Source organism: Varroa jacobsoni, unplaced genomic scaffold (assembly GCF_002532875.2).
Source record: "Varroa jacobsoni isolate VJ856 unplaced genomic scaffold, vjacob_1.0 scaffold_1331, whole genome shotgun sequence".
Taxonomy (NCBI): Eukaryota; Metazoa; Arthropoda; class Arachnida; order Mesostigmata; family Varroidae; genus Varroa; species Varroa jacobsoni.
The window spans coordinates 392,795-419,664 of record NW_019214233.1 but is presented as its reverse complement, the minus strand read 5'-3'; the positions used below and the strand labels follow the sequence as shown (position 1 = coordinate 419,664).

At 42.6% G+C, this 26,870-nt stretch overlaps 1 protein-coding gene across 2 annotated transcripts in view; it reads right to left on the bottom strand.

The window, feature by feature from the left end:
* LOC111268930 (T-box transcription factor TBX10) overlaps window positions 1–26,251 on the bottom strand; it is a 31,041-nt gene extending 4,790 nt beyond the window's left edge. The window contains exons 1-6 of one of the 2 annotated variants that reach the window (XM_022848167.2): window positions 26,176–26,251; window positions 25,541–25,732; window positions 23,939–24,230; window positions 14,685–14,801; window positions 10,497–10,653; window positions 4,132–4,314 (exon numbers count right to left, since the gene is read on the bottom strand). In XM_022848167.2, coding sequence (XP_022703902.1) covers window positions 4,132–4,314; window positions 10,497–10,653; window positions 14,685–14,801; window positions 23,939–24,230; window positions 25,541–25,732; window positions 26,176–26,188 — 954 coding nt within the window. In that variant the 5' untranslated portion in view covers window positions 26,189–26,251. Of the gene's footprint in view, window positions 1–4,131; window positions 4,315–10,496; window positions 10,654–14,684; window positions 14,802–23,938; window positions 24,231–25,540; window positions 26,150–26,175 lie in introns of those variants that run through there. The other variant, XM_022848166.2, reaches the window with a different exon arrangement.
* Window positions 26,252–26,870: the final 619 nt, after the last annotated feature.

Here is a 26,870-nt window from a genome sequence, read left to right as displayed (position 1 = left end):
TGATGTTTCACAACCATTCAAATATAAAATCGAGATTAAAATAATACAGATCTCAGCGACTGTATTCTTCAAAAAGCTGTCCCAATTATTTTTCAAATTTTACGTCCAATAGTGACGTTAGGCGGTACTTTAGACGGCCCATTTTTAGCACGAAATAAAATGGGCCTATGCCTGGTTTCAAACCCAGACAATCCCCGCTGTCCCTGAACCCCGTAGACAAACAAGTTGCTTCTACACTTTTACGACGATTCTGCCAGAATCAATATCGACCAATACATGTTCCGAACAAAAAACAAATCCTCCAAACTGAATAATGAATTGAAAAATCAGCGTAGCATCTCTGGGCCTCTCTCCTTTATTCTATTTCGAATGGGCGAAACCAATTTGTGCAATTAGCTTGTGGGATCTGTCTACGGGACTCGCGTAGCTGCCTTTAGTTGCTCGGGCCTTAATTAATTATTTATTTATACAGGTACCAGGCACTTATTTTCAAAATGCATTCCCTTCCTGCTTAGCTTTCCCTCGATGAACGTTTTTCATGTGCGATCAAAGTGAAATTTTGCATAACATATTCACTAACCCCACTCAGATATGGGCACAAACCCGAACCGGACAGATTCTCTGACACTGGCTTTGTAACGGCAACCGATATTTCACATGGGTACTTCACTTGTATGATTGTGATGTTGAATTCGAAATTGGCCTCCCGTGGTCATCAACTTTCGCTTGAACGGCCAACCACATGGATAGGGGAAATCAACGGCGTTTTTCTCTCGGACTGTTGTTTTGCTTTCGCTTTTAAATTTTCATTATTTGCGCGCCAAGCTAGAGATACACGGACTAACCAATAGCAAGAACACATCTGTACCCACTGACTTCGAAGGCTACCATTATCGGCTGAGCATGTATAAATGGCTGGCAACGTGATGATCCGGGTCGTTTAATCGACAATACTAAAGGGCTTAACACTAACCTCTACTGGTAGATTGCCTAGGACCTGCTTGCCTGATATTACTGACGGCGGAATTGCTTGATTCACAATATGGATGCAAACAGCGTTTCGGTTTCAAGCACGTTGGAAAATGGCGATTTAGAAACGCGATGATTTGATTTTTTCCGTACATACTACAATGATGAGCTTAGTTACGAGGAACAATACACCGACAGGTATTTTGCTACTATTGAAGTGCACGAGCGTTCTCTTCGTACGAACCAAAGAAGATGCCTAAATTACAGCTACGCAATCTCGAAAACATGGGCAACAGATCTGTGTTCGTTCGGGGAATCAATTGTTTAAATCAAACGCACACGTTGATTTTTCAGATTTCCAGCATTCAGTGTTATCAGGAAGAGGTCGTACAGTAGGTAGTAACCTACGAACTTTCGGTCGTCCCTATCAACAAACATCTTGTATTAGGACAATCTAGGACATGAGCAGTGGGTAAATGATATGTACATCGACAGTTGGGAAAAGAGGTTATTACTCTTCAGCTCTTCAACCGTTGCTACGACGCTCGCCGCTCCTGACGGACGCTGTGCCAGTGGCTGTTGGCCACAATCAAACCTAACAAAATTTGAATCGCAAATCAAATCGAATGACTCTGATGTGGTAAATATAGGAACAGGCTCCATATGAGAAGATAAGTAGAATACACGACGAGCCCAGATTCGATTCCTGCTACCCTTGTCTCTGGCAGGCGTAGTGGCTGGCACCACCTCGTGGACGGCTGGCCGGCAATTATTTATTGCTCTCTGTTTTCACCTGCTGGGAGCGTCTATTTGAACAGTGAACGAATGAAAGAAATCGTTCTCAGTGGATCGCTATGAAGGTCTGGCGACAATGCTCTCTAAGCAACAGGGGCGCGTATATATCAGCTATATGGATATGAAACAAAATAGGTGGAAAATGACAAAAGCAATCGAGTGCGCACATAAACAGTCATCCGGATGCCTCTATCGCTCGAATTGTCCTATGTTTTTCCTACGAAATGAAAGTTAAGGTTAGCTCGGTAACGTCAAATTTCTAAAGGTACAATTGTAACACGCAGTCACACAAGTGACTCTAATAAAGCGTCGGCTAACAGACAAGTTTAGCTGATCTATTTTTACAGATGTAGTCGTTACAAAAAAACAATTTTTAATTTTATTCGGTCATTCTCGCATCAGAAACGTCAGTGTTACCGCTAAGTACATTGCACCAAAAAGCAGTGCAGGAAATCGGAAAACTCACTATCCAGTAGAACACCATTTATCGTTTGATCCTCAAAGGTTTTGCTTTGAGTTGGAAAGTTAGAGCCACAGAAAGGACACCTACAAAAATTTACTGTGACGCCTATCTGAATTTCTCACAAAAACTATTGCCAAAGAAGTAAAATATTCAAACCCTTTAAAAACAACTCCGCTCGCTCACGCTGATTCATGCCATTTCTTACTGAATTAACTTTCTTCTGCTATACCATATCCTTTTGTCTAGATGCGAGGTTTTTACTTCGCCGCTACACGCGCTTTCGTCGCTTGAGGCAGATAGCTGTTAGTAACTATAATATTTTAGAGCACTGAGCCAACTTCGCTGGAAAAACCGACAACAGATTTCAGGAGACACACGGCGAGAGATGAACTCTAACGAAGTCAAGCTTAGGAACGCTTTGTACTGTTTGGCTTAATGATGATCCAAACAGAGTTCGGATCCAGAGTCTCGAGTGGGGTGAGGCCAAAGGTCCGTGTAAACATTCATGTTTCTCAAGGTTATTGTCTTCAAACGTTCTCCTTCGAAGCCGTCACTCTTCGTCCAATCTGCATTAGAAGTTCGTGCTATACTTGACGTGCATCCATATGGATGCATTGATGATAGTTTGATGATGCACCTCGCACTGAAGGCTGTCATTGCATAGGAATAGTCTATTAATCGCAACGATGCTGTAACGAATAGCGGATCGTTCTCGTCGTGTTTACGGTGGGTAACTGTAGTGCGTTCCCCACTTGACAATCATCCCTGAGTTTATGTCAGAAATGCACCTCCTTTCATCGGGATGTGCCGCGCTACGGAGTTTCGATCAGCAGCTAGCTCAGTTATTGATCGCTGAGTACCTAGTCGTTCGCATGGCTATAACCTGAACAGGCCGCGCGAACAGTCTCGATTGCTAAATAATACGTTTTAACCTAGGTACTCTTCATTAGGTCCGTTGTTAGCGAGTTTCGTCAACAGGTCTAATAGAAGAAAAAAAAGCGTATTTCTAATAGAGAGGACGGCACTAGCGTTTCTCTGTCGGAACAAGCCATAAACAAAAACACATCACCATTTTGGTTGATACAAGCAATAGGGAAACGAGAGTTCTAGTAAAATAAGGTCGATAAACACAACAGCCGTCGGTTAATCTTGCTGGTGCTTTCAATGGCGTCGTTGCAGCTGCGGCGACTGAATGTTGTCGATCTCTTCCCAACTTTTTCTCTGGCCGCTCCTTACAACATTGATGATCTTCGAGGCCTGCACGATGCTGTAGCTTTCCGAGGCCATGGGTCTAACTTTGGGTCCGGCAGCAGTTTGGCCTCAACAGGACGTCCGATATCGTACAGTGTGTTTGGGCCATTTGGGTGCGTCATGACCCATGTGATTGTGTGTGGTTGTGTTATATAAACTATAAACAGCATGTTGACGCGGCGGGAAGTCCAACCTTAACAATATGCCGGACGACAGTGGACGTTCATTTTGTGTTGAATAGTGAACTGCCAGAGGATCCTCTCTAACGATTACACATAACTGTGTGCGTGAGTCTGTAACAGTCACTTGTTATTCTTTTATGGCCAGGCTTATTTGCGGCTCTGACGACCCGGTACAAACGGTAAAAAATCGGGATAAAATGTCTACTGACCGGGCGTAGTGCACACGCAACCCAACGGTTCGAGCATAATAAAAATATTAGTAACACGATTGCGTTCGATTTGGAAATTCTGAAAGCCTGTGTTTCTAAAAAAGAGACATTAAATTAATACATCATTTGGTGGTTATACAGTCTACCCGACCTGGTGATAACCACAAGGTACAAGATATTTCAAGGTATGATCTTATTTGTATGATCATCGTTAGTTCACTGTTGCCTTAGTGCTTTGTAGGTAGACACGTTGCATACTGACCCTGTGATTTTGGTAGGCAGTGACTGCGATAAAGCGCGTCTCTTCGAATGTAAACGTTCGATAGTTGGTGAACTCGTGCGGCCCTCCCGACCCACGTTTAGCGTCATCATCCTGCGCTTCTGGAGCCGCTACGTAAACGACATGGAACCTCGGTTGGTAACGATGCATTGAGTTTAAGATGATCTGAAATATCAGCGACTTTTTATTTATGCGAGTTTACGCGTTTAGCAAGCAGTTATCTCTTTATCAAGAAAAATTCTACACATTTCTACCTGTAAGACCGTCATGAAATTGTCAATAATAACGTTCGACAAAGCCTCCAGTACTGGGTTCCACTGCAAACTGTGTGCAGTAATGGTAAAAGAGCTGAGCCCATATACCTTAGCTTTTTTGGTTCACACTCCACATTTTGCCGCAGAAACGTTAGTTATTATACGAGCGTAGGCAGATCTCTGAAGCGTCAACTCACAAGAAAACTGAACGTACATGTCGTAAGGATTACCGCTCTGGTGATCGCACCAGCTGACGACCATTGAGTTGAACGAGCAACGGCTGAAAACCCCATACCTTCCAATTTGGCCCATTTTGAGCTACTAGGGTGACTTTAACCGTTCCATTCTGAGAAGGCTATAAATTGGGTCAATATTTGAGCCATTCATTTTGTGATCAGAGTACGAAGCTATCTCGTTTCTAATTTATAACATTTTAAACAGTTGCGTTATAAAAACCTCAAGTTTGTGTAAATTCTATTTTGCTTTGTATTTCTTTTGTGAGAAACTCTAGCCGTAGCATTAGCAGAGACGAAAGAAGCCCGAAGAAATTTATTTGAAAAATCTGCTCTAAATAATAAGCTAATATCTAGCGAAGTATGAACCCTTTGTGTACAATGGACGGAAGTATCTAAAAAGTAGAGACTGTTCCTGATGTCAAATGAGCGTGTTATTACATGTGTTTGCGAGAAACCCTAACGGGAAAAAAAGCCGAAATAATATCGCCCTGTAACAGCTGGCGTTCCAATTTGCCGCGATGCTCTCGAGCGATTCGCGACGATTCGTCTGGCAGAAATAAGTAACATTTCAACATGTTTTCATCGTGATGCCTAGTGTAACCTTGCTTCGAATTTTTCTAGCCACTTCATCAAACAGCAAGCTCGGCGTTGAAACAGCGCCGAATCATTCTAAATTATCTGAATCATCTATTCTTAGTAGAATACCATGTTCGGTCAGTTGCCAGTGTCCAATACGTGAAGTGTTATCGAAGCTCAATTGTAGTGTGAAATGTATATGTTAATCGTACTACAGGATCGTATGGACAAAGCGTTAATCAAAATACTTGCAAAAAATAATTTCATTGTATTAATATTTTATTGTATAGCTATGATACATATAGCATTTGAATATGCGCGCCAGGAAACCTATGCGATTTTCGGTGCACGTTTTTCTAAATAATTCCAAACGGTCATGTAGCAACTACTACTAGATTGCGGAAACTTATCGGATGCATAGTACGTGCTGCGTACTATAATAAAAGTACAATTGAGATACATGTAAAGTCAAGAAATGATGCTGGTAAGACTAGTCTGTATCAACGTTTATGTAAATCTTTTATGCGTCAATTCTTTGACGTGATCGATCTGAAAGTAGTTATCTCGTATCATTAGCCGACACAGTTCTTAAACACCCCTAGTTCTTAAACACACCTACAAAATCGTATCTGTTTTTGATTGGGCAAGCTATCGAGCTAGTAAATAACAAAAGGCGTCGATCGTTCCTGAACCAAGAAACGAACCACAATCAATTCTATGAAACAAACAGCCATATTTACTGCAACTTTTATTTTATGAAGAGCTATTATTAAGCGGATCCGATCAGTCGCTCGCTCCCCTCTTCAAACAATATCAGGTTATGCGGAGAAGATTAAAGATTAGGGAAATAAAAAGAGATAGATATACACATACATATATATATGGTTTTACTATCGAAAACAACGTCGCTCCGAATAAGCTACTAGGCCAGGTATTGTGAGTAACTTATCTGCCGCCAAGTTCTGTAGCTTAACTGGTTGGCTTTGAATAATACAGCGTACTCGTTGATCGCCGGCTTGTCAAGAGAACTTTAGAGGTAAGAAATCTGGACTGAAAAGACTCACACTTCCACCCACACGTGACCTGTACCTTTTTCTGCTGAGTGCGTACGGCTGCGTGCGCTAGCCAAGTTCAACTCAGTCACACCCGTATGTGTACTGAGCCTCTTGGTAGATCTGTGTCTAATCCATAGTCTTGTCTTAGTCAGCACCGATCACATCTCCCTATAATGGCTATTTAGCCTGTTTTGGTTGTGATCATTAGGCAACCTTTCGTCGTTTTTTTTCGCTTCTATCGAAAAGCCATATTTTCAAACTAAGTTGCTACCCTCGCACGAGCTCAGTTTCTACCTTTGTTTCGGTTTACCATGATGTATCAGCACCGGTTAGCAAAAGCTTAGATTGCGGTTCTCTTTATATCGTTAGTGAAGGTCCTGGTCTATTGAGTACCTTTCATTTTCTTCAAGTCGAACTCGTCTCCAAATCTCTTCATCCAGTCTAGCTTCACCGGCCCCTAACGGTCACATGATTTCGGCTTATTCATGGCATTGTTTCTTAAAGGCAGGTCCAGAGAGGCCAGATGTATGTGGTAAAGAACAAAAACGTCTTCGTCGACTGAGTTCGTAAAAATGCAATAGGAAAATCTGCTGACCATAACGCGAATTTGAGGCAAGAGATTTCTCTGACAGGGATATTCCCACATACAACGGCTTCTTTATCAGTTGCAACAACACATAATAATGAAGTTCTGAAAATTTTTACCACTGTCGTATCACAACTGTCAGACCTGTACGTTGAACCTGCATTCCCTAGTAACATTTACATTTTGTTGGGCATGTTTTCATAGAATACCCAGCTTTACCGCGACATTGAAGAGCTGAGAAGGAGGATGGCAAACAAAATGACGTTTGCCGTCTCGCGAAAAAAAATCGCTTTCCTTGGTTTTCTTTACCGGCTACAGCGCCTAGATGAATACAGAATTTGTGTGCAGTTTGTATGTTAATGCTGGTTATGACGCTGGCCGTCTTTTGACCAGTGGCCATTGCCACCCGAATCGGTGCGTAGGAGGTGGGTGACAATTGACAAGACCCAACTTGACTTTGCTATCAATGGTATTACAGCTAGCGGTGTCACGTCGACCGAATACATTTTCGTAGGAGCTGATCATTATTACTGTTGCTAAGTCGCGTGTCTTGTGAATAGAACCAAGACGCTTGTCGAGGGAGCTTTATGGTCAAAGTGATATTTAGCGGAGTGCCAGATCTCCCGATGACACAGCCACTAAAGACTGCGGCAACTGGCGTTTTTGTGCTTTATTTTAATGGCGAATAACAGAGCAGCAGCTTCTGTAACTTACACGTCTTGATGTATATATTGTCCATCGTCGAAACTGTGTAAGCATCTTGTATGTCCGATTGAGCGCCTGTTGTGACACTGCGCACACCGTAACACCTCGAGGTCAGGTAGAGAGTGCCTTTATGGTTGTGAGGGTTACATGTTTTAGTCTCTATTTTACCTGGACTCTGCCAGATCAGCTAGACCCAACTCGCCAAATGAGAATAAAGTTAAAGCCCATTGGTCCGCTGCGAACGACTTGGAATAGAAGGAAAACGTCGCTACTGACCTATCGCATCCTTGGTTTTTAAATATCACTAAATATTTAATTGCTCAGTTTTTTCAGAAACGACTACCACCTATAGTGGATCCGACACTACTTGAGATTAAAGAGAGCAGTTCCTGGTTTAGTCTTCCTGCTTGAGTCATTTTCAAGGAAGCAGACAATAGCCTAGCTTTTGACGCCTCAAGATGGGGTTTATTCTTTTACTTGAGTACCCGATAAATGAGCACATTTCACCTATTGGTTAGCTCCGAATATGAAACACGAAACGGTCTTTTCTTTATTCCTATTTGGTTCAGTCTCGTCACATTCTGGCCTGCTCCACCGCTGTTTTATCAGGACGAATTTGACCATTACCCATTTAGATCCCCACCCCTATCGTCACTCCATGTGCCTGACCATTAGCGCTCTCCTCCAGACCACAGGCTCAGTTCCACGACGCGGAGTCCTACAACCTCGATTCCTTTAGATCTATATCGTGTGCTGGCAGTTTCTGCCGAACATCTGATCTGACCACATTCTTGAAGATCTTGATTCACCCTTATCCATCACCCTTTGCATGGCCCCATATAGCTTCGCTGCTAAAAAGAAAATCTTCGCTCCTCTGTGCAGTAGCAGGCCAACAAGACCAACAGCTGATCCTCATCAACTAGCCAATCAGCCTGTTAGGAAGATCGGGTAAGTTCTGTGGTACTGCGTGAAGTTTCGTAGGATGCTGAGCTTCTATTATACGAAGTTTGTCGACGAAGGCCACGAACGTTGAGGTGCAAATTGTACTACGCGCTAGTGTCACAATAGTGTACCGTGGTCACACGTTGGTATAATGGTCTGCGATCATGATCGAGTCCCATATATACAGAACTTACCGTACATCACTCTCGCTTCACATGAAATCAGCGTGTGGGGTTTGGCCACGGGCTTCAGGCGACAGGCTGCTGGGCCGGTTGAAATGCATTCGTTCTGCTCAAAGAAAAAGTTAAGCGACCGGAGATGTATAGACGAAAGCGAACGGGGTGGTATGGGAAGGGCACTCCCGTCGGATACTTCCGGCCATAGCCCATCAGACTTCCTGCCCGCGCACGTTCAAACTGGTCGAACGCAACGCCAACTAACCCCCTGACCAAGATTCGTAGCTAGGAAAAACGAACCCTTCTTGTCTTTAAAAAAAAAAAGAGTCCATGGCCATGGAACAACTAATATATCCTATCCTAACTATATGTAGGTAGTTTGTAGTCATATATAAATAGGTTCTCTTCTAGTCAACGTCGAATAAAGCATACAATAGTAGGAGATTAAAACGCAACAATGAAAACACGGTTTAACACTTGTTAGGCTCATACTTAGAAACATCACCCTTTGGTGGTAAATAAAATTCGCCGAAAAGTGTTAGATGGCCTAGGTAGATCTGATGAATATAGACGTAAAAGCTGGCTTCAGCCAGCTTTCACATCTACATTATCATTTACCTCTATCAGTTGGTGATATTATCGAATAGCGCCGTGAACTGTGTAACAACGGAATAATAACTATCGATAGCTTTTGTGCCCTTTCTTTACAAAGAAAAAGTTATAATAAATTCTACTCTTGGATCCGTATCTCATCCAGCAAACCGTACTGGTGTTACACATACAGCTTATGCCATGCAATGGTCTCGTCTGAATTTAAATGCAAATCAAACGTTTGTATATGTATTCTAAACAGGTTAAAAGCAAAACCACTATGCTTCATCTATCTATACGACATTTCCTTTTCGTTGCTCTTTTTGGCCGTTTGGACAATTTTCCTGAAAAGACCTGTGCCTGTTCATTCTGTTGACAGGTGGTGATGACAGTGGGCCTGCTTTCGAGACCTCGACGGCGAAGGGGTAACGTTTAGGCAGTTCCTTTTCTTCGTCGTTTGGAAACTCGGGCCAGGCGCCGTTAAGCGGTTTTCGTTTCGGTGCCCACGGCGGCACCCGCGTAAATTTAAGGCGTTCCGTCAGCTGCGGGTCAAACGCAGCCCTGCGCGCTAGCCCCAGTCCTGACAGAAACAAGCAGGCAAAAGCATATGACACATATGTACTGCTACTCCTGTGTATCCACTGCCGTTCTTCTGGACCCCCCTCCCCCCTGTTTTCCTCACTCCCAAAAGTCTCTAGGTTCTCGTCCAACACTGCACGAGACAACGATGCAGCAGCTCAGCGAAACGAATTAACTCTCCCGGATCCCGCACAACGAGGCAGGGGTACCACGGGCTGGGAACAAGATACGAGGGGTAGCGCGCTTCAGACGTTGAAATCGCCGGACGCGCACTCAATGATAGAACCGTGGCTCTGAGCAGCTCCCGCTAACAACGCTGACTGACCCTCGTACAGGCCCTCGCATAGGCGGTGCGTTTAAGTTTAGTTTGAGCACAAGCGCGCAGCCATGACTGGCCTGACCAACACGACAGACTTAAAGACCCGTTGTTTAAAGTCCATTTTAAACGAGCACCGGCTGCCGCTGTCAACTCCCGTTAGAAGGTCAGCTTGGTTGTGCCGCTACGCAAGCTGTCGCACTGTCGCAAAAGCCTTTTAATTAACCGCAACATGGAAAACAATGTATTGACGAGAATATTTTGCTAAGGGCAAGTTTTCAATATTAACTTGAAATATAGTTGAATTACTAATATAGTAAGAGTAACTTACGTGCCCGTTGTCGTCAAGCTGATTATTGGTCAGCTTGAGCCTATCGAATGACACGAGCTGTTTAGTCCATTGAGCACCTTTGGCTGGCGAATCTGGGTGGATGTGCATTCGTGGAGGCATATGGGGATCCGCACGACCGGCTACGACCCATGACGAACTGCAAAATGTATTAATGCCAAAATAGAAGCTTCAGCATTGAAAAGAACAACGTTCATCCTCATATAGATAAAATACAATGCTATAAGATACTCATTATTATGATTTTACTTGTTTATAATCTTCGACTACTGTTATTAGCATTGGTAATGTAGGGCGTAATGTGTTGCCTGCTTAATCTAGGGATTCGTATTCTCCTCAGGCCGCTAATGTAAGTAATGCCTAACGGCAAAAAGCGCTGGGCATAAAACACGAAAAACATTCTTGACTATTCTAATTAAGCTTCTAGAATTATTTTTCATGACTAGGCGTGTCTCAAACAAAAATTAAGGTAAACGATATGTCTCATAGGAAACGTGTTCCTTGTTAAGGACACACCTGAACTGTACTCCTTTCGAAGTATTATATATATATATATATGTTCAAAGTGATTGTTATACAGTAATCCATCAGTCACAAAATGGAGTCACACAACTGTTGAAATCGCTTCTGATGTACATAGAAATAAAACACCACATGATAACAATAAAATGATAGAATATCCCAGAAAGCATATTTAGCATTTAATACGCGGTGTTCAAACTAAACATAGTCAGTACGTGCATCACAATTATGACACTCGCTAATTATACAGATTACATAATGGAAGCCGTGTGTTCCTATCAAAAGTCGTTTCTGAAACGTTAGTGATGATCCGAACAATTGATTCCTTATGGACCGTAGTTGTCGTCAAACTCAATTTCGAAGCTCAAGAAGACGTGGCTTCGTATAAGACAGGATTAACATCTAAGTGAATTGACCACCGACCCTGTAGTCACTCTGCCGGAAAAACTTCTCGTTTTTTTTTTTGACAATTTGGCCTGCCGTGAAATTATTCCAGGCGACCGGAATGATCTATGGTTCTACTTAAACAATCTGAGAGTTAAAAACGAATCAGGCTATTTGCAGCTGCCATATTGAGACAGTAGCTAAAATCTAAGGATTACGAGGCGTATGCAACCGCACGCTTTGAGATAGATACGCAAAGCTGTTGACGTAGTGGTCTGGGGTACTACCTAGGCAGACAAGTCAAGTGGGTAGTATCTTCTCTTCTAACCCCTACGGCTTTTGTCTTCTAAACACTGATAATTAAATCATTTCTGCTGTGGAGCCTCTTAAGCACTTAAATGCGTAAGCTTGAGAGTAACGACAGCTTTAGTATTACATGTTACAGATAATCATAAAGGTTGCTTAGTAAAACTTTGAAAATACTTTGTTGTTTAGAGAAAGTGCTTGTATTCCACGATGCCCCTGCTTAAAAAAGCACAAGATTAACATTGAGATTGTCAATGAGCCAGCTTGAGGTTCCCCTAGTCCAACTCCAAAAATGAGGTGCACGATTTCGCTTTTTCCTTGAGCTGCAGCGCTCATACAGTCAATAAACACCCTAGACTTTTTTTTGGCGAGGGTGTATTGTCGTAGGGTGCTCCCTGTTAAACTTAAAAGGATTTAACATCTACAGTTTTTATTGGTAGTGATTTTGCAGTTCTTTTTTTCTTCGGTATCACAGGCGTCTACTTTGCGGGATGCAATTTTTTTCAAGACAATTCTCGAAAATCAAAATCTAAAAATCAGAAGTCTTCTTTTTTGTGTGCTGTGCGATAAAATCTCCGAACTTGCCACTCAGTAATACTTGTATAGCTTCGCTTATCTCGTTAAGATTAATGAATGTTCGGTAATGATTGGACCGATTCTGTTTCCGTCACTTGGACATCAAGACTCGAGGTCAAAATCGTGTCTTTTGAAGTTAACGTGTTTTTAAGGTGAACGTGGAGCTGGTCAGGAGGGATAGTATTTGTTTTGAAATGATTAGAAGGCATTTGCCAGCAGGTACAGCTTTTCTTGTGATGAGTCTTTTTTTAGCATTTAAAGCAATCTGCTTTTCTGGCAGGCGCTCGGCCTGAGGTGCCTCACAAGCTCCGACTCAGACTCCGAGTTTCTTCAGATAGTGCTTCAGATAGAAATTAGGAGAAAAATCTCAACGAAAATATTTTTTCGTGAATGTTTATGTTTCGGGAAGAACAGCCCTTGCTCCTCTTTTATCTTTAATGAAATGTTAGTAGCTTAGCTTAAAACGATTGTAGAACGGCATTACGACCTCAGTAGACAAACGAAAAGTCTAACGGGTAGCTTTCTATTGCTGTATCGGGCCTGGTTAAATTATGGCTGCACCCTTCATCTTCTAGGACGCATTTTGGTAAAGAAAGCAGGAGCTCGGCAAGGGGTTTAGCAGAATTGGTCTACAGGAACTTTCGTAACGCTAGGCAAGACACGCATTAGGTGCCTTGTAAGCACATTATTGGCAACTCTTTTTGGAAAGGCTGAGTTGCCCATTGGCTGACCTTGCGCTAGATGACGTAACCGTTAGGATGACGGGAGTTTGATCCTTAAGCATTAATGATACTAATTTATAAAAAGATTTATCTTATAAGACCAAAGCGTCCTTCAGTGGTTCGCCTAACCAATCTGTCTGGCTTGCCGTATCATGTTAGCTGTGGAAACGTTCGATATCGAAGCCTTATGGGCTGAGGAGTGGTGCCGGAAATAGCGCGCCCAGGCGCCATTACAGTTCCATAGGGAAATGTTTATGTCCCAGAAGGGTCCTATTGCCATTAATTGAACCTTGTTTCTATGAATTACTTTTCCGAACGATTGTCTTCGATGATTTTTGAGTGTCCTGAAACGAGTCGTCAGATAGACGAGTGAGATCTTAGTGAATTTAGAAGCCTCTTCTTGTCTGATTGGTTTGTTTGTCTAAGCTGATTGCGGCTTGCTAGCAGCGTAGTGAGTGCCAGAGTCTTTTCTACGAGTGCCTGTCAGAACCTCCTGTACTCAACGGAATTGGACTTAACGTCCCATACTAATGAATATACAATTTCACTGCGTTTCTCTTCGTTAACAGAAATTCATCCACGGCCTCTCCAGAGCATAATAAAGCCAATTCACTATTTGAATATACCCTGATAAGCACCTGAGATAAAACCCCCGTTTAAAATACTGAATAATGTCGACGGAATGACTTCAGTGGCACTTCATTGATTACTATTCAATTTGTATCAATAAATAGCGCTAGTGAGGTTGTACTGTTTTGATAATAAGCAGAACATGGTCTGACTTAATTGAATCGGGCCGTACAACACTCTTTAGCTGAAGAAATTTGTCTTGTCGGAGTTTGTAAAGCGATTACCACTAGCATCAAGCTTCAAGACTAGCGTTCTGAATTAGTTGCGGGCCCATCGATGACCTAATTGAAGTTTATTCTGACGAGATATTCATCAACGGAAACCGAAATTGGCCCGCGCATTGCCAGCTCGACTGACTGATGCCCTACCGTAGCATTATACCGATTCTCAATGAATAATTAGAAAGTAACTTGCATTATCAAGAATTAGTATTAGTACTGCCAGTAAGATAGATGGGTAATGCAACAACATCCAACCTACCGCCCCTTTAATCATAATATTGTATCTGTCGGGCTATCGTAACGATAACTAATGTAGGTCTTTATGTCTGCTTAGTGTCATTCTTGTTTCGGCCCGGTTGGCACGTAAGTTTCTGTTTTGCGTCACTGTTATGTCATTGATGGCGTATAACTTTGGGGAAAAACCTCCACCTATGAAGAGGAAGGACCGAGCCGAGAAGGCGGAAAAGTTCTTTATTAATTCCCCCTATCGACGTCTCTTATCACAAGCCGTTGTAAACAATTGGTTTGAAGCTGCTGCAAATTTTCTGGTTATATCAGGCAATCCAAGAGTCATAGAGTTTACGTGTGACGACTTTTAATTTATATCGTTTCGATTTATCTCTCAGTAGCAGTCGGAGCGTTAGGAACGGGCAACGACTCACTAGTACGATATACTTTTGGCGTGAAACATGCACAGCTGGCTAATTATACCCATAGCTACGTTGTGCTTCTTGATTATATGTATGCGGTAGGTCTTGATTAGGATGCGATCCTAGGTAAACAATACTTGAATGTTATACTATACTGACTTGTGAAATGCGTAACGGTAGCGTTTGTCGTCAACTGGAGTAAAATCCATCAGAAGCATATAGTCTGCTTGAGGGTCGAGACCGAATAGGCGGACTTGGAACGTTGGAAACATTCGCCTGAAATGGACAAGGAGATTACACAGTAATACTACATGAAGCAATTGTATACTAACTCTAATAGCTAAACCGATATTAGTACTAAATATATTTTACTATATACTGTCGTATAAAATGAATCGATATAAAAATAATGATGCAGCTTATTTGCGTATAATGAGATATGAGGTCAGCTTTCGAAGCTCGCCATTTCTAGCCCATTTACCTCACGTCTCTTGTCCCAGCTAAGCTTCGGCCGTCAGACTACGTGGACGAAATAGCCGTACAGCTCCTTTTGCAGGAGTGGACGGGCTGAAACCATAACCTAAAACTATTCGCGGCATGACGCGCTTGATTTCTCCGATGTATTGATAGTAATAATTTGAATGATTTATATTGATGTAAGAAATATAATTTGGGTATATTTTAGAGTTTCGCCAGCACAAAACGAAGGCTCGAGTTTGGGCAAAGTACAAAAATTGATAAGATAATTGGTTATACTGAGTATCTGTTGTCGATCGGAGCTGTCATCTCGTCTTTGTTGACCCAGCATACAACCCGCTGATCTTTATTGCAGCATTTTCTTATATGTTTAGTCTCTATATGCCACACCCAGCTGAGATTTTGTTTGCCTTTTATACGTGTGTCCGTTGATGTCCGCATGTTATTTTTGACAAACGCGCGCAGTTATCAGTTAAGTAATATATTAACACTTAGCCGCGTTCTGAATTTTAAAGGACTCACGATGTATTCAGCTTTCGTTTCAAGCTACCAATTAGATATATATGCATGCAGGCATATGAAAACGTCGGTCAAGCTTGTCAGCTGCAATCAATAACGCAGTACATGCAGTCTTGTTGCAGCAACCCTTAAGGCGGAAAATCCCTGCATCTAAACAGCCATTATTGGCAGCCAGCGGCCAACAGGCAACAAGAGGAACTTTCGACAGCTAAAACGGTAAGTTGTTCTCAACTTTTCATCCTTAGTCCCCTCGCACAGTGTCCTGTAGGACCGAAGCTGGCGCCAACCTCTCGCCTGCATCGTGCATCCTATCTCATAATGTCATTGACAGAAGCGGTGCGTGGCGAATTTCCAGATTGAGAAAAATGTCTCTAAAGGAAAAAGCAAGACGGCTAACATAAATGAGCGAACAACCCATTTCTTTCAATGCCCAAAACAACAGCGGCAGCAGCAGTAGCAGCCATAACGACCTTAACAAGAGCGATTTGAAATTAGGTGTAAATAAGGCGCTTGACAATGAGTCAGCGGGTCGTAGTAGAAGTTCGAGGATGGCCACCACAACAACGGGACACGCAATCGTCGTTAGTCCCATCGATCAGACTATTACCTGCACACGAAATGACTTTGCAAAGTTTTATACTACAAAAAACACGCATTCGTGCTGAAGGGCTGCACACTAATGTTTCTGTACAGCAAGAAATGTAAAATGTTTGAAAAAAAAACAAGAAATGTAGTCGAAATGACCCATGTTTCATCTATCGTTCGGCAGATGCTAACGAATTTTCCTTTTTACCCAGTACGGATTAAATAGGCTACGAAAATTTACGGTACCGAAATCGTTGTCACTGTTGCTGATGTGCTTTAAAGGGCAATACTTTTGTTCAGGTTTTATCTGTAAGATTATTACAGTTCGCGCGCGATTTTTCAAATGAAAAAACCTCTATCATTCAAGCAGTTAGCTATTCGCCAGATTCATCCGTACCCAAATTGTATTACGCAGCAACTTGCGCTGGTCTATTTATGTAAAATAGACAACGATGAAAAAAGAAAAGAGCGCGGAGAACCTCATTCAAAGCCAGGTAGCGGGTCGAAATGGCAGCTCAAGCCCTTAAAACTGCTGATTGTAGGGTGACAAAGACAAAGCCAGTAGGCGAACTACGCTGTTCTGTTATACATATAGAACACAGGGTAACAGCTGATAAGACTAGCTAAAGATGTATGTCAGATAGGAAGTCAAGATAGCGCAGCGTGACTGACATTCGTCACTGCACCTGCCTCAGTGGTAAGGCCTTGATTGCAGACTTGGGCTTTTCATGAGTCTATCCAGATATATCTGCAAATATGTATGTTTTATCTCAAAGCTCAGGATATCTGCTTCGTCGAGCCTCGACTGACCATTCATTATGCGTTCGCATTTTAACTCACCGTCCCAGTGAAGTGACAACGTAAAATCGAACCTGTATATATATATATATTTTGCATTACTGCATGATATTCAGGACCCAGTGGTTATGCATTATCACACAGATAGACATTTGGGTGTTGTTACGGCCGAAAAGTAGCTTGGCAATACCGTAAATATCGTTATGACGATTCTTGGCGGGAGAAACAGTGATATTTTACAACGCTAGCGTCGTATTTTGTTTACAGATTTCCTTTAGAGACCGTCGGTCGGATATAACTGCTTTATGAATAGATCTGGTACGTGGCGCGCCATATTCATGTGTTATGCGTAGCTATATTAAAGAGGAAGAGAAAAACCGTTTTTGAAAAGCTTAGAGTGCTTTTAAGTGACGAATCCTTAATTACACATATACCTAGAATTTCAGCTGGGTCCGGCCCGGCTACCCAGAATAGTAACAAAGTTATGGGACCATTCGGTCCTCCAAGAGCTTTAGACTATCGACGCTCCAGAATTGTACAACATTGCCGTTCATAATTTTGAAACTCTGCTTGCTATCGTGTTCGGTACAATGTTTTTGGAGCTTGTCCACAAGAAATAAATAGTTCATCTTTAAACCTACCCACGAAATGTATGGAGATATATATTTTTCAGCCCAGTGTAGTGTGGCCGTGGTCTATTCTGCAGCAGTGAAAATCTGTTCCGTAGGCATAGGAGGTAAATCTTTTCTTTAGATCTAGCGCGCTCTAGGCAAACCGGTGGAGTCCGATAAAAGAGCGAAAGGCCGACTTAGTCTACCGCATAACAACAGTTCCATCTTCTTCACGACGGCTGATGAACCGTGAACCATTCGATTCAGCTATCGGACAAACGGGGTATTTCCACTGGGCTTACGAAATCTGTTTCTGCCAAAAAAATCCATTGACTTACTAATGTACTTTGCAGTGGGACTTCGCCCATTTAATGTCATATTTTTTCGGTTAGCCGGACATTACTACGCTTATTTTTCAACTAGGCATAGCCTTGAGGATGCATGTTATAAATTGCCTCTTGTGCATTTCTTCTCGAACACAAGCTATTGACTTGTCTCTCAAATGGGGTTCATAGTGCTTGTTGAATCTGGCGTAACTTGTATGTATTCATATGATCCGGAAAACCATACCACACAGTGAACTTCGTCCCTAAAAATAAGTTCAGGTACTCGATTTTTAACTGATGCCATAGAGTTCGACACGCGCCGTTTATTACGAACGACACTGGTTATTATTTTTTTGACGATAGCTTTTATTTGTCGTATAAAAGTTATTGTCTAGTATAATTATTTCATTATCAGGTAAATGCGTTCGAGTGTTATGTCCGTTCTTCAGGTCGTTAGGCATCGTTTCATTTTTAGAACATTTTTAGTAAACAAGTTTTGCGTGGCTGTAACAAAAGGTTCCAGTTTCTCCTGGGATGGAGCGGGGTTTGGCTTACATCATCGTTAATACTCCCTATTGCTTGAAGTCGCATCGAAATCTAACGAGAAAGTGCTGGAACTGCACGTTTCAGCTAATGGCTACCATTTACATTCAAATACCCCACAGACGACAGATCCAATATCATGGCAAAGGGTGCAACGCAACATGAAACAAATCACGTATGCTTGGCAGTAACAACAATCAAGTATTATTTTTATATATGCATGAAGGAAAAATAGGTATTGGAAAATATGGATCGTTCGTCAAGGAAAATCAAAAGGCAAAGCTGAAATAGATGAGGCAACAGATAAAATCTAGCTAACCTATCGACGATAAAAACAGCGTTATCTCTAAAGCGGCTTATAATAATATACCTGGATCCCATCAAATCTGAATTCAATATTGAACCAAGCAGCGATTCGTCGCGCACACGTGCTACGCTGTCATAGAAATTCGCCTACCGAGAGTTATCATCGATGTCCTTCTTTAAGGCATATGCAAATCGAGACCATAGCCAACAGCCTATCTTGTGTACGCCCTCCTTTTAGGCTAGCCTCCAGCTATACCACTTTAAATCAACTGTCAATTTACAATCACTGCGACGTTTCTCCTAGAAAAATTAGGTATAATAATCCAATCGAAGCAGGTCGATACCAGGTCTGCTGGCCTGACAACTGACCCGCCAAAATTTAAATGTGTGTAGTCCAGTAGCTTTACGTGTACTGCATCTTGAAAATAGATCGAACGCTTGATGTACGATACGAACTCACTTCGGTGGAAGGGTTTCGAGTGCATCTTGATTGTTGCGCTCGTTGTGTTTTCCATCTAGAAATGTCGTATTCGCAAAAGGATCAGGCAGGCGTCTTCCACAGCACGACGGCACAAGGCCCCCAAACAACCCTGAGCGTACAACATAGGCCAAAACGTGTATCTAATTCATCACAAAGCCATCACAGCCAGCATCCTAGGTTAAGTGCTTCATACAGGATTGCTTCAAGCGGCTCCACCGCTGCCATAATGCTGGCGCGGTCATGACAGAGCACAACATCTGTTGTACATAGTGAACAAAACTGCAACGAAATTGCATACGTAACAGAATCAGCTACACAGCCGGTAACCTCTCAAGGCTTTGGCACCACTTCCGTTATGAGGGAAGTAACAAACATTTTGCTTGTAAACAATAAACGATATAATAATGATAGTTATTATTCTGATAATTATATGGTATGTTATAGTTAAATTAATATGGCTTCAAGAAGGAACGAAGCATAACTATTGAGTTGTAGTTTTTGCGTGCTAGCAATCTGTCCATTTGAAACGAAATCCACTTTGATGGGTTAAGCTTGACAGACGCGTGTACAATGATCTGAGCTTTCCTCGTCCATTCAGACACCCAAAAGTTGGACACGACGCCGTACGCCAGTATGTAAATGAACCTCGCATTTACAGATTACGCAGGACATGTTACTTAGATGTCAGGGACACTTCTTTTAATTGGTTTTATGGTCCATCGTACAGAAAGATACTTTACAGTCACTACCAAGAGTGCTATATGAATATAGCAAATTTTACATATATTTTGGGCCGCCCCGTTGTGAGGGGTTCATATTCCATCCATACGCTAAAACCAGACTGCATTGCTCGATAAGCAGACCTTATGCAGATGCATAAGGTCGTCATTTTTCTCTAATTTCCACTAATGTTCTTATATGCACATGTACGAGAATGGAACTTAAATACTTGCGCATATGGTGTGTATGTTTGTAGCTACATCAATTTACATTCGTTGGTCGTCTTGTGTAAAGCAAAAAAGAGAAAGGTCGAACGAATATAACAGCAGCAACAACAACAACAACAGCAGCAGTGCCAGTGAGTCCCAAAGGCAGGAGAAGCGGTGAGTATAGTCGTCGTCTCGGCCGTCGACTCTTCCTGTCTGAGTGGGCTCCCCCTGCCTAATTGAGTCGGAGTTCTCCTGAGACTCCGTACGGTCTCAAGGGTATAGTCAAGATGAAATAGAGAAGCAAAATCCCCTATTACACTTGGGCAGCCTGCCGATGGCTGATCTCCTAACTATCTCTGCGATCTCGTTTGCGAACTCCTTTCCCTGTAATATGGAACCCTCACAGCAGTTATGAGGAGCGAGGGCACTTTCTATGGACGACGGAAAGCTCCCTGTCTCTCGCCGAAAGGCCGCTATATGTATGCCTGTGGATACGTCGAGAGTAAAAAATTGGCTAACACGTGAAGTAGGAACTAACGGACAGAGAACTCAACGTGGCGCAGAGATAGGCGCTGCATTCGATGAGAATATGGAGGCAAAGACAGCAAGCTAAGAACGGTTTCTTCTGTTTTGACCCTGACCGTTATTTCCAAACAAATTTATCCATTCATTGAGGTTCAATTTGCAGGTCCACTTCCGTAGCTCGTGTCGGAGTATCCTGCGGTAGACAAACTCGCAGGGTTATACCATATCATGCCAGCTAGCAGACATGCAACGTCATGCTTGACGAACGGGCTTGTGAAACGAAAGAATAAAAGCAAATGGCGAGCTATTTAAAGCGTACGGTGACCGCCGTTTCTCGTTGTAGCAAAAGAAGTTTAGGGAACGCGTTGGCCGATGATTATCAAAAAAAAGCTTCACTATTTATATATATACGTTGGTTGTTTTAATTATTATAAATTATAATAATAAATAAAAATTATAAATGATTCAGTGACCTTCGAAAAATTATATTTGAAAAAGCATTTATAAGATGGCTAAACATCTCATAATGGTGAACTTTCTACTATGTTGAGTGACATAAACGTAAAGATCCAAGTTCACTTGACAAAGCTGTCCGAGCCTGCAGATACTTTGTATCGAAAATACTTGCATAATGCCCAGATGCATAGGCTTTAGAAGAAAGTATGGCAGTTCATTAAATAAGGACGTTTTTTTGACAGTACAGATATTCTTGCATTCGCCCTTTGCTGCGCAGAATGTACGCCCTCCTCCGCCCGTGCCAGGAAAAACCAGTGGGTTGATTGTTTGAAACGTTTCGTTTTTTATTACGAATTACATACAGGTTAGCGGTTAGAGTTATCATACAGGCACGTATTCACATATACACGTAGAGCTCGATCCCTAATTTGATCCACAAGCTTGTGGAAGAAGACGCCAACAGAACGCGTTATTGATGATCAACGGTCAATAACTGTGGAGTATATACGCTTAACAGCGTAAAACAACGAATAGCCGAGCTCATTAATGCATGGTTCGGATCTTGGCGCATACTTTAGGACACAGATAAGGAAACAACCTATGGCTGCAGTGAAAATTGAGAAGGTCCTGATACATTCGTTTGACAACGATTCTAGTTTCGGCCAGTTTCTAGATTGAGGATCTTGAAAATGGCACGATCAGCATGCCAGCCAACCAACTAATATTTTTGGCTAGTAGTAGCACCGTCGCGTCGGACGAAAAAAACGATGTTCATCGATTCGAGCCTCGATATATTTACATGCTCACATATGATACGTTTGCGTTAGATTACAAAGATCCGTTGCTCTAACAAGCGTTTCGTTAGCGTGTAAGGTTTTTTTTCTAAAAGATTGAACACATATTGCTCAGGGTGCTGACTATTCGGGCGCCATCAAGATAGTCACATTTTGCCCGTTCTTCAATGGCATCGGGGCTTAATGTGGGTGTCGGGAAAAAATCAATTGGTATTCGAGTGCGGATTTCGTCCAGGGCACATACTGTTCGTACCGCCACACAGAGGGTGATCACGCAAAACGTTGTCCACGTTCCCTGGCTCTACTACCTGCTTTCCTTCCTAACCTGTCAGAACCGATTCGCAGTGAATGCCAAAGACACTTCGACGGACCGGGAAACGGGGGGCGGAGAGTAGTCAAGCCTTATGTGGTCACGGGCCGGTTCACTACGAAGCCAGAGCTCGCCACATCAGGCCCAATTCGGTCCTCCCCATTGCGGCACCGCGCGTTCAGCCATTGTTCCTTTCCGATCCACGGTAGCGTATATGGCCGCTAGCGTTGGCATGAATGTTCTTTGACAATGGTAAAACGATGGGGCTTTTTCGTTGCACTGCCATGAAAGGTAGGATGCCGCTGTTTTGTTTTGTGTAATCCTGTTTGCCCACTTGTCGAATAGGACCACAAAAGGGAGATAATGGTAACGGGTGCGGGTACATGCCACTTGAGTGGCGAAGGGCGACGGAACGAGAGACCACGCGGTGAGGTCCCCAGGTGCGTAACGACACTTTGACTCGGATGGATCGCTTGCCTAACGATAACGTGACCTGCTTACGACTGTGCTTGCAACCATGAAGGCGCAAGGATTGCAACTTAACTGTCGTCTGCGACATTGTAACATAAATAGGAAGGATGTGAGAATCTGTCCTGGGTTGTTCCGCGACTTAATTCGCTAATAATTTTATATACTGATGTGCAGTGTGCTTTTGTGAATTGTGCACGTTTTATTCAGAAGTGATCATCTTAATAATACAATTATTTTAAATGGTGATTGTACTTTTCGGTGCCAGCAACTCGAACACAAGAGTAGTTTCGACACATCTTACCAGATAACAAACAAAAAAAAATAACTAGAGCATAGGTTTATATATCAGAGACGCTAAACAGTGCCTACGTAAAATGTTCGTACACTTTACGTGAACAGCTTTTACGTGCTGGTTCTTAACATCCCATAGGAACAAAGTTTCCATATGATGCCAGGCCGCCGATTGTCCAATTCACAGTCAACCGTTTTACGTATAGCCATTGTATAACTGAAAATTAGACCAAAGATAACCGCTTATCTTACCAACAATGCCCCGCGACGTTCGCCGCTACATAGTACACAGCTACGGGGGCGTTGTTAGCTAGATGGAGATACAAGCGCTGCTGTTGGCGGCTTGAGAATTAGCGCACAGAAATCGGAGATCTTACCGAAGCTGCAATCGCATGTATACTTAGGACCGACCTCATGGGGCAAGAGCACGAGAGACCTTTGAGAGAGAACTGCTTTGTTCTTCACCATTTACTCGTGTAGGGTATTATGTTATACGCTTGCCGTTTCTCAATATTTTTTCAGATTGCTCAGTACTCGTACAAGACTTTAATAAATGATCGAGGTATTGCTACACAAGGACGGCTAGTCGATTTGTCCTTATCGAATCGATAGTTCGACTTCTATGGAACCAAAACAAATCCTCGATGAATTATGACAAGACGAAGATGGCGAATAAGCAAAAACACCCAGAGTTATGCTACATTCAGACACTGTCAAGTTTAAAAGGAAAAGCTAACTTCTATTTTCAAAATCAACCGAATAGCTAGTAGGATCCTGAGGCATGCACCTCCTCTTTTACAAAGCCACTATTAACAAGTTAGGTTACCGACTCATAATTTCATGAATAGATCAAGCTACAATTAGTGAAGTAATTACCAAAAAAATTAGCTTTGTTGCATCGCTAGCAGTTGATATGGTTTAATGTTTCTTCTCGGCTCCATTAGCTCATACGAAGTTCCGTGGCCATCTGTGAGTCAGTCTGCTTTCTTACCTCCCAGCTTTGGTGACAATCATTTCGGTCCCGAGTTGATGGAACTCATCCCATAGAGGCTTCTGCTCGAGACAGCAGTGTACTGTTGAGAGGCGAGGATGCAGCGGCTTTTCGCGGATGCCCTCAGAGCTGCCCGTTGCGAAAACTTCTTCACTGCCTACTGATTCAGCTGATGCCAACAAGCGTTCGTGCAGAGGTGCTGGGGTACACGATGGTTCTGAGGGTAAAACGGGCAGTCGAGGGCACGATTGCGTTTCTGACGGTTTACATATGGCCGCTGCCATCGAAGACTCTGTTAATCCAGGGCATAAGACAGTTATTTCTTAACCAAGAATAAAATGATTCTTAGATTTTTATTCTACCCGCATCAGACAACAGGACATGAATCGAGAGAAGCCGCGAGAAATGATGTTGTAAGTTGTCTGGGTAACCATAAGTAGAACGCTTGAAATCCAAGTTACGAGACCTTTTAAGGCGTACTTATGGATTGCAAAGGGACAAACGCTAGCGAAGTAAAAGACACCCGCGAGGAGCTGGCAAGAGGAAAACTGAATATGATGATCGACTAAACGTGCGATTTCCGTTGAATTTCAGGGAAACAGAGTACATAGTATTTTTTTTTGTTATACGACAGGTTCGCCAGTTCCAACTACACTATTCGAGACAGCCTAAAGCCAACTTGCCTTTTATAAAAACTGTTACATTAAGTGTTATTACATGAATACTCCAAGGACGACATGGGCCAAAGCAAAGGGGAACGTTATTTATTGTTGATATTCCAAAGAAGTTAAGTGAACTAACCCGTCTTGAGGTGAAACTTAACCATGTAAACATATATTTCGGTGTATATATATAATCATGGTTCTGATCAACCATCGATGATTACCTATAACAAAACCGTGGATAACTGCTATGGCCTCACTGCGGTCGAGCTCTCTTTGAATAACGATACGCACAATGCTACAATCTCCCCTCACTTCTCAAATATGAGCCACTTTCTGAATGTGCTGTCATTTAGGCGGACCTTACACTAGTTTAATAGAAAATGGTTATATATATTTAGATAATTTTCAAAGTTTCTTAGGACATTGGTAGCTAAAAATGGTGCTTGCTTAAACTAAAATAACTTTAATTAACGAAAGGTGATCTTAATTTTCTACACTCTGCGCGTTCTCATGTTGCTATATTACTACATTGTACCTTACAAGAGTTACACCTCCCACATTGTAGCTCGCTAGGCTATTTAACATCCCGTTCCTGAAAGATCTTGTTAGAATAACTCAAAATCTTACAGAAGAAACTAGAACGAGGCAAATCGTTTCGATATTCTTGGATACGCCAAGTTTATAGAGTATTGTGCGGTGCTTCAGACCAACTTTGCTTTATTACCTTCTTAACCCATCGGTAGTGAAAATTGCATTGTTTTGTTGCAAAATCGTTTTTGCAGGCCGGAGCAGAAATTTTTTTCTTTTGAGAATCAGGACCGTACCCGCACCCAATGAAAGGTTTAATACGTTACTAGAAATTAGAATTTTCCCTAATTTTTGCCTTTTTCCTTCCTCAGTACTAATAGCCCTTGCTTCAACTAAGTCGTTTAATTACCTGTATGCATAGCAGGAAAATGTGGATGATATTGCTGTTGTAGTCTATAGTAATCCTGATAGTCCTGATTAAGGGCACTACATTCATCCGTTGACCCCGACTGGTTCTGGTCAGAACCGGACGCCGGCTGTCCTGGCTCATCGCCAAGGCAGCGGAAGGCCATCAGTGATGCAATTGAGAACACATTCCCTGCTGAAGCGGTCGAAGGTATGGTTATATGATCCATTGGGTCGTCGGCAGGATTGGCCGCTACTAACAAATTCAGCTATTAGCTATAATCACTAAGCTTCGACTACAGCCAGCGAAGTTCTTTTGACTTCGTTTTTCCAATCGAAATTTTCTCGACTGGCAAACGGTCCTTGGGTTTGTCGCACCGAGCACTCACTGGTTTTTCGTTAATCCACGAATTAGCGGATTCATAAACTTCTAGCGAAAATTTCATCGGCGCACAACTTCACGTACATATCACGTACACGAACACGTCAACTCAGGTAACCAGAACATCGATATCTAGGTTCTGTCAGACTTCCACAAGCGTAATAATAACTTGAGATAATAACTGGAGAACTTTGTTTATGAGCCGTATACACAGCTTCAGTGTCTAATAATTTTGTTACTGTAATGTTTCAGCGTACCTCTAATTAGCATGTGTACAGTATAGCTATGTTTCCGGGGAATCAGCAGGCGAGTATCTGTGTTGTCGCGGGTTGGCCGGCTAAATGACAGAGAGAAAATTCAGGTCGCGCCTGGGAAGATCTTCCAAGATGTCCTGTCACGGCTTTACTCTGGAAGACAGAAGCTGCTTGGCGAGAGATGGGAGGTGCCTGGGGCCTGCTGGAAGGCGGTGCCTGAACAGAACACACCCACGCAGTGTACGGAAGCACGAGCCTAGTGACTGCTACTGCAGAGGCCATTCTTCGGGCCGCCAAAGCCTGAGTTGCTGAATATGATGTTATTGTAGCCAAATCTCGAACTCAAGACGCGTTTGGCACACTGCTCACCCAGCAGACATTACGCCATGTCTACTTCCCACCGGAAACCCACTGTGTCAGGACTGACGTGTCTACCGCCACCTACAGACCAGTTCTTAAATACAGGAACCGAGAGGCTATTGAGACGCTGAGTGACATACTTGTTGATGCCTTTATGCCGTGGTGGACTTGGTGGAGGGAAGAACAAAACATATGCAGCCAATGACGCTTCGATACGTCTAAGATTATCCGCTATACGAGTTCCTCGCGCACTCTGTTGGCTGAACGAATACACTTAGATTCGTAACGACGGTTTCAAAGATGGCTAGTAGTGGCATTGCATGAGAGATCCTGGGCAA